The sequence below is a fragment of the Zootermopsis nevadensis genome, unplaced genomic scaffold (genome assembly GCF_977971745.1).
Source record: "Zootermopsis nevadensis isolate Lab colony 2312 unplaced genomic scaffold, Znev_1.0 Znev_ptg000024l, whole genome shotgun sequence".
Lineage (NCBI taxonomy): Eukaryota > Metazoa > Arthropoda > Insecta > Blattodea > Termopsidae > Zootermopsis > Zootermopsis nevadensis.
The window spans coordinates 19,834,042-19,842,398 of NW_028259156.1; the positions used below are offsets into that span (position 1 = coordinate 19,834,042).

The window sequence follows — 8,357 nt, forward strand, 5'->3', positions numbered from 1 at the left end:
AAGGAGTTGTGACTTACGCGATGAAGAATGCAGCTTCCGCTAAATGTTTGTGACCGGGTTGCACAATTGCAGTTGGCCTGCAGATTCCGACTGCGTTCGGTTCGTCGCATGTTCGAGTGGCCCAAAGACATAATGCACTTCGGTTTACTGCTCGACGAAACGTCCTCACACGCTAGCACACGCCGTGATGAAAGGAGAATCTGTGAGGACGAGGGCAGTCCCATGACACTTGAGGGTCGTAACTTTCTCGTTTGATTCAGTTTGAGTGAAAGTGTTTCTGGTCAATGGAGGTAAGCTGAGTCGTAGATGACCGTGTCTGATACACTTTCCCTGTCGCTCGATATCCCGAATGGGTTTGCGTTGTAACCACACACAAAGGGTTCTTTGGAGCCGTGGCCAAGCAGCGGGCAGTGAAAGTGTCCATTGTCTTTCAGCTGATCTGTCCCTTCTAGCTCGTCTAAACAATATTTAAGAATTCAGTCCGTACCGCGAAGAAAACGCAACTCTTCACCATTACAAAGATCAACGCTGTTTCTTTCCGAGAATCATACGAAACCCATAAATTACGAAATGTAGAGTTACTGATTATCGGAGCAGGTGGTACATATAGTTACCACTGGGTTGGAAATTGACGAGTCCCTCACCACTGAAGTGGAACGCGATCCCATTCAACATACACGAACAGTAAATCGCCTACTTCCGCTTTGCCATCAGTGTCTGCCTTTGAAGTGACTATTAGATTTGCTCTCGTATCAGGAAGTTCCGTGCTGCGCGGGGACATTGAGGAGACGTCTGGATTCTGCATTGCGATGTGTTGGGTCATGTCATGTGCATGCAGTCACTTCGTGATGAGACTTCGGTAGATGGATTTTCGTCCAAATCAGCGTCGCATCTGTGTGTAGTTTTGGAGATGAAGGCGTACATGAGCACGACCACGACCGTTGCCACAGCTGCAGGATTTGTCTTTGCGTGTATTCTCTCTGAAGATCGAGCGGATGTTGATGACAGATGATGGGAAAATAACGATCAGTTTCCCAGTCGTGATAACTTGCCATCCGGGAAACTTTGTGGAGGGAGCGATAAAAACCTTGAACCCGCCCCCAGTCGAGGTAGCCGCTTCGTTCCGATTGCGAAACCATCTCAGTCTGAGCTCGCCAACCTCGGATGGCAATCGCAAGAAATTTTCAAGGAGCGGGTAATGAAACTCAGTGCGTCTGCAGTGACGTAACTGTGAGTGAGTAGGCCAATGCTCTGACGAGCCTGGCGGACGAGAGAGGCTCGGCGCTTTCCTCACGAACGTCCCAGCGAAATGCACAGAATACGATTTCAGACATGAAGAAGGCTGTCTGCTGGGACGTTGCGCTGTGCCGTGTGATAGGATCAGACCTACGTTTCAGGTACGCTTCAGTCATCAGGGCTATGGCGGCGGAGGCAGTAAGGACCTCTCGAGTGTCGGCGAGCTTCTCTCCTACCACCAGACATCGTCACGCTCGTCGCCGTCAAAGCCTGCGACACGCGCCCCTCCGGTTTAACACGCGTGCGCCATTGCACGTGAAGAGATTCTTGCGCCGTGACGATATTTAAATGCGAAGTCCATCGGACTTAAATCCTGCACAGGAACACGCTGAGCAGTCCTCTGGTGACCATATCCTGTCGCCACTCACGAGAAGTGACGTTCAGATTCCGGGTTAATTAATGTTGCAGTATATCTGCGACCGCATGTTGTAATCCCCCCTTGTTCGCACTGCGCAGACCCCCGTACCAACGAGTGGTTCCTCATCAGGAGCCCGATGCCCGGCCTGACCATCTTGGGCGCGTACCTCTACTTCGTCCTGTCCTGGGGGCCTCGCTACATGCGACACAGGAAGCCGTTCGACCTCACCAACTTGCTCGTCGTGTACAACATGGCGCAGGTCTTCGTCAGCGTCTTCCTCTTCTGCGAGGTGAGCTCAGCAGGTCTTCATTTCGTGCTCTAGGAATTGGACCATGGCCCAATTTGCCTGGAGGGAGTGAGGAGACCCACGGAAACCCCCTTCAGGATAGCCGGTCTCCGAGGCATTGCCTGTCTAGTCTACCAGGTCCTCCACGTGAAGTTAGTAGTTGGCGAACTGGAATTCCCCTTCTTTGGGAACACAGAGATTCATCAGTCACTGTTGACTTGCGGCTGCACTCACTAGGATTGGGTCTCCGGTGACCGATTGGCAAATGTCGGAACTGTATTTAAAAACAGGCAGTGACTTCGGTGTCCAACATGTTTCGTCACGTGACAATGTAACCTCGGCAACTGGCACAGCGTGTTTAAACGAGCAAAGCCATAGTCGCACCTTCCATCCGCCTTTAACCCTTTGAAGCCGAAGCTCGTCTAAATAGCATTTAAGAATTCAGTCCGTACTGCAAAGAAAACACGACACTTCACCGTTGCAACGTTCAGTGAGAATCGTATGACATCCGTAAATACTGACTTTTAATTAGGGTGGTACATATAATTACCGTTGTTTTTTCTTCTCTTTCTAAGGGATTAGACGCTTGTTGGCTGAGGAAGTACAGCTGGCGGTGTGAACCAGTGGACTTCTCTGACACACCAGAAGCAATGCGGGTAAATACAAGAAGTAACAAAGCAGATGCAAGCCACAGCTTGAGGCCTCACGTTATGAGGGCTTAAAAATAAACACAATATTTTTACTCCGCTCATATTAAGCCCTTAAAACGTCTGAAGATGGCTGGCTGTCTTCTGGGTTGTTGCACCGTGTAGTCTGGTGGAAGTTTACGGACGTTTCAGTAATTGTCTTACCACTGCGAGGAAATTTGACTAATGCTTACATTTTTTTATCAATCTTTCTTTCCTGAAAACTTAACATCGGCATGATTGTTAGACAGGTGTTGTTGGATATCCTTTAATACAATAACATTCGTCTTTACAGTATCATCAGCAGTGACTAATTTTAAAGATATTTGCCACGATGTATGTATGTCAGTACAAATTTGTGCGAGTATTCATATGATTATTATGTAAATAGAACTTTCATAATTATGAAAACCCAGACAAAACACTGGCACTGTCATTAGTGACAATTTTCAATGCGATGAAACCCTGTAACTCAGAGGTGCCACTGTTAGACTTAACTGCGGTCAATAATGTTGTATAACATGGTACATTAGAAGTGAGCTTGTTTCAGGTGGCACGAGGTGTGTACATTTATTTCCTGGCCAAGATGTCGGAGCTCCTGGACACAGTAAGTGAATTGTTTCGTGGGCAGATGCACCAGTCCACCAAACCTTCATATTGGCGTTTTGTCCGTGTGCCTTCAAGGCTCGAGAAAACATTAATTTGAGCATTCACACAGGGCAAAATCACTTGAAACTCTGGCAAAGCTAAAATATTTGGAAATGGCAGCCACACTTCAAAATTGCAATGAAGAATTAAGAACAGATCAAAGCCATTAAATCCTTGCAACAATTCGGTTAAAAATCTCTCTGTGAGATTTTCCTTTCTCACAGTTGTGAGTCTGAAGATGACTGTCTTTTGGGTTCTGGTGCTTGCTGCTTCCATCATCGGGGTGATATTGACCCACCTTTGTACTTTTTAATTCTTTGCCACGAGTAAAATCGAAACACGCTTCAAGGAAGCTGAAGTGTAAGTGACGCCAGTGCCATTTGGCTTGAGAAAAGCTTAAACTGTGGCGCAGTAATGGATTTTTAAAAAGTACGCATCTCTTTCTGTAGATAATCAATCATCAACTTGGTGACAACTGACAAGCCACTGGTGCTAGGCTTGTGAAATTTTATGAACGCAGATGAAACCGCAGATTCCGTACAAAATGTTGTTTATGAGTCGGCAATTACATCCTGACATTTGAAGTTTTGTGTAACAATTTTAATTTAATCAGTATCATTAATAATAGAAATGAATTTGTTATTAAATTACACTTTCAGTGAGTCTCACCAACTGAAGGAACACATGAATAAAATAACTTGTTTGTGCGCAGGTGTTCTTTGTCTTACGGAAGAAAGACAAGCAGATCACGTTCCTGCACATGTATCACCACACAGCAATGCCGATGGTCTCGTGGGGATGCACCAAGTACTATCCTGGGGGGCACGGTACCTTGATCGGAGTCATCAACTCATTTGTTCACATCATCATGTACTTCTATTACATGATGTCTGCCATGGGACCGCAGTACCACAAGTACCTGTGGTGGAAGAAATACATCACAACCCTGCAAATGGTGCGACACTGCGCAGTCTATTTCTCTCGCTTTGTGCGTCATAATTATGTCACAATCAGCACCGTAATTGAGGTAGCATTCTTGGCTTTATGTAACAACTCTGTTAAAGCAGAACAGACAAATGGGATTTTGAAGATTATTGGAGAAGAGAGTTCAGAAAATTGGGCATACATCACGGCCTTAGAATAGCTACGCGTTGTCATTGTAACCCCAAAGAAACATTATTTATCTGTGTTTAAATACAAGGGATGCACAGTTACTAACAGATAACAGAGGCTGTAGGTAGGGGGGGTGAAGACATGATGTCAGTACGACACCAAGTGAAAAATTAAGTGTTAAAATAATATTTTTTTCTGGTGTCAAAAATGGATGCTGTCAACTGCTGGGGCTCTCGGAATACGATTCAGGAATCGGAGCCAAGATGTAGTTGAGGTGCCAAGTAGTAGAAATAGAGTTTATGAAATGAACAAGAGATGGGGAAAACCCTGCCTTTTAGTCAAGATGGCGCTCGCTGGTACTAAAGTGAACACTGATTTTCTTTATGTTGCAGGGTCAGTTCTGCCTTACCTTCCTGCATTCATTGCAGCTGCTTTTCCACGACTGTGGGTATCCACGCTGGTCACTTTTCTTGACTTTGCCCAATGCCATTTTTTTCTACTACCTCTTCAATGATTTCTATTGCAAGGCGTACAACATTGCCAAGAAGAAAGACGCGAAGCAGTTGTGATAAGGTGTGTCATCTTTTGATGTGTGCTCTTCAAAGGAATAGTAGAAGTGTTCGTGGCAGGATGTCTCCCCCTTTAAAGCCTTGACATGCTTCCTGGAAATTTAATTACTCCCAAATATCACCAATACGTTTAATTATATCCTTTACTCATGTCCTTTCACAGAAAAATGTATCTTACAAAATTAACACTGGGCTGATATTGTATCAGAATTGTAATCTTGTATTTTGTAAGTGATGGTGCCCCATTTTTTTTTAATCTGTAAATGCAGTATGACAGAAAAATGAAAACAACAAAACATATTTCAGGCAGTTCTGTAAAGGAGAACTATTGTGGTCAGAAGGAGATTGTTACATGTTTAATCTGCATTACTTCATTTGTCTGTCAAAATAACAACAATTTATTTTTACGTAAATACGTCTATGAGGAAGGGTCATTCGGCAAAAAAGTGTTACGAAAAAGGGAAACGAAAAAGTGTAACTTCATTGTTATGCTACCTAGGAAACCTCACCTGTTTACTCGGCATTGTTGTTACATAGGAAACGTTACAGTACATTCATCTACCACAGACCCATCTTAAGGGTAACTAATTCAAGTTGATTAAGCAAAGTCTTAATCAAACTTTACTCAATTGTAAATCGGGTATAAAGGAAATATTTAGAATAAAGCCAATATATAAACTTCCTTTCCGTATAGACGTATTTACGTCAGATTCTCCGGAACCGTGGTTCCACTGTCACTTTTTCATCAACAATATAGTTTTTGCAAAGTTGGTTCACATGAGGTATTTGCCCATGATCTTTGTGGTTCGGGTACCAAAATCTGGAACGGTGATGACCAGTAATGACATATGTTGCAAATATTGCATTACTTTAAAAATACTTCTGATCATCTGCCAAGAATGTATATATGTTGAGCAGGTCCCTGACAACCTGAAGAGGATGGAAGGCTCCTGTTCATAATATATGAACCTGTCATCAGACAGAACACTACAAATAAAAAAAAAAAAATAAAAATAATACTTCAAAGCAAAATTATATTTTTCAGTTTACTAATAATTTGGGCTAGTTCTTTGTAGAAATTGTTTCTTTAAACCTGCAGTTCACTTACAGTTTTGGTAGTTTACATGTCCTTTTTCTTTTTCAGATGGCTTCTTTGTAAAAGAGGAATTATATTTGGACTTGTTGGAAATATCAAATGTTCCAGGAAATGGCTGTCTTCTGGGTTGTAGCACCGTGCAGTCTCATTAGCCTGATGATGGATGCAGCAAGCACTTTTGAAACGGTGGTAAACTTCTACCAGTGTACACGGTGTAACAACCTAGAAGACGGTCATCTTCATACTCGCCACCGTGAAAACCTCAACTCCTACATCAGATGTTCCAAATAAAGTCTCATGTAATCATTGCCAGAAACAAGTTAGTGTCGTGGGTGGATGTATGGAAAATCTGACCAGACATTTAAAAATGAAGCATCCATCTGTGCTCAGGACTAGATCATCTTCACATCCTGTTGAGGAATACTTCTGTTTCTGTGCCATCTCTCTCAGACACAAATAACAGTTTGTTGTAATCAGTGAAAACAATTCTGTCATATCCATGAATACAGCGAAGCAACTCAACATACGACTTGCAAAAATTATTCTTAAGGAATATATTCTCATCAGTAGAGTGCAGTATTTCTGCAAAACCACGGCGTTCCAACAGTGAGACAAAAGGATTCTCAACTGGAAAAAAGCTCTGGCAATGCCTGCTAATTTCTTGGGGCAGGCAGCCTAAATCAGGAACGTCCGAGTATGCCGAAACATGCGTGAGCTTGCACACGTGAACCCACAGTTATACCACAACAGAAACAAAATGAAGAAACAGGCTCAGTGCCACCGGCTACCCAGCATCACTCATAATATTAGAGATATCTTAAGAAAAGCAGCAGGCAGTCTTTAAAAAGGTAAAATGAAAAATGCATTTCAAATAACTAACTTTAATTGCTTCTTACTTTCAAATACGTTTTGATATTTTTGAACACATTTATAGGAAAAATTAATTGTACAAAACTGACATGCTCTATTTCTAACTTTTCAATACCATAAGAATCCTTTTAACCTTTTCCATCTATTTATTTTTACAAGTAGTTTTGTGTAAGGCTCATGTCCCATGAGGTAGAGCGTAGGAGCAGAAAGGATTAAGGGCTCCAGTGATGCTCCAAGAACCCAAAAGGTTTTGTCATTCAAATAGTTTGGGAAAGTAGACTGTAGTGGAAGATAGTTTCATGCATTAATCACTGTTATCTCTCCACCATGCAGCAGTTCTAGTGTACTTGGCCTTCAGAAAACTACAGTAGTCTCAGTAAAAAATATGAAGAACATTCCATCAGCTCGCATAACAACTGACAGTTGAACTTCAGTTAATAATGACCACTTTGCTTCAGTCGCAGCTCATTATATTAACAAAAACTTCGTGGTGAGTTCTACTTTTCTTGGCTGCATTAATTTTTGAGATAAGCAGAATGCCAAAAGTGTATCTGCTCAGAAATTCTGATTCCCTAATGTGGTGGAGGAAAAGACAAAAAATTGTACCCAAGACTCATTGAGCTTGTAAAGAAACATTTGTGCATCATTCAACATTCATGCTTTATGAATAAATTTTTCAAATGCAGGATAAATTCTTACTGACAAACTGAGGAGATTAATGTAATAAAAGTTGTTACAAATCTTATTTTTAAAATACAATACAGTGTAGAAAATGACTTTATTTTAAAGTAATTTTTGTAATTTCACTGTTACATTATTGAAATGTATTATAATTTTACTGAATTTGTAATATTATTGTCACAACTATTTATCTATGACAATTTAGAATATCTATTTGCTGCAACTATTTTTAATTATTTTATTGTATTAGTATTCAGATATATTTAAGATGATCTATTAACCTACAGTAAACAAATAAAATACTTGTATTTTTCTAATCTTGTAAAATAAATAAGTCATGACAAATTAAATGTACTTCATTCTCAGTTTTTAATGTTTTTGCTTTGTGACTATTTTTTCTTTACTTTGTCTTAACTCGTCATATTCTTTGCCTCCATAACAGAATTTACTTGAGAAATTGCAGTGGTGGAGACAGTTTTAGATGAAATGCTGATTGTTCATGTCCTAAAGACTTTGGCGAATTAGTTGGCCCAGATTGAACTGACGTTGCGCGAAAGGCTTAAGTATGTATGTCTGAGGAAAGGTTGTCAGTCATTTCCTTCGTCTGCCATAAAATTAATGGATCTTTGAGACCCAGTGACAATGACGATTCAATCCAAATGAACTGGGTCATACAGTGATGTGTAGTGCCCACTTATATCTTCAGAAAGTGTTCACTTGGTGAAGACCAAGAAGGAGATGGGAGGATAATATT

At 41.3% G+C, this 8,357-nt stretch overlaps 1 protein-coding gene across 4 annotated transcripts in view; it reads left to right on the top strand.

Annotated features, from left to right (window-relative positions):
• Positions 1 to 7,971, top strand: part of sit (ELOVL fatty acid elongase stuck in traffic) — a 29,330-nt gene extending 21,359 nt beyond the window's left edge. For 3 of the 4 annotated variants that reach the window (XM_022064255.2, XM_022064256.2, XM_087354819.1), the window contains exons 3-8: positions 1,753 to 1,943; positions 2,516 to 2,596; positions 3,177 to 3,233; positions 3,987 to 4,229; positions 4,780 to 4,960; positions 6,101 to 7,971. In XM_022064255.2, coding sequence (XP_021919947.1) covers positions 1,753 to 1,943; positions 2,516 to 2,596; positions 3,177 to 3,233; positions 3,987 to 4,229; positions 4,780 to 4,956 — 749 coding nt within the window. In that variant the 3' untranslated portion in view covers positions 4,957 to 4,960; positions 6,101 to 7,971. The remainder of the gene's footprint in view (positions 1 to 1,752; positions 1,944 to 2,515; positions 2,597 to 3,176; positions 3,234 to 3,986; positions 4,230 to 4,779; positions 4,961 to 6,100) is intronic. The other variant, XM_087354818.1, reaches the window with a different exon arrangement.
• The last annotated feature ends 386 nt before the right edge of the window (positions 7,972 to 8,357 follow it).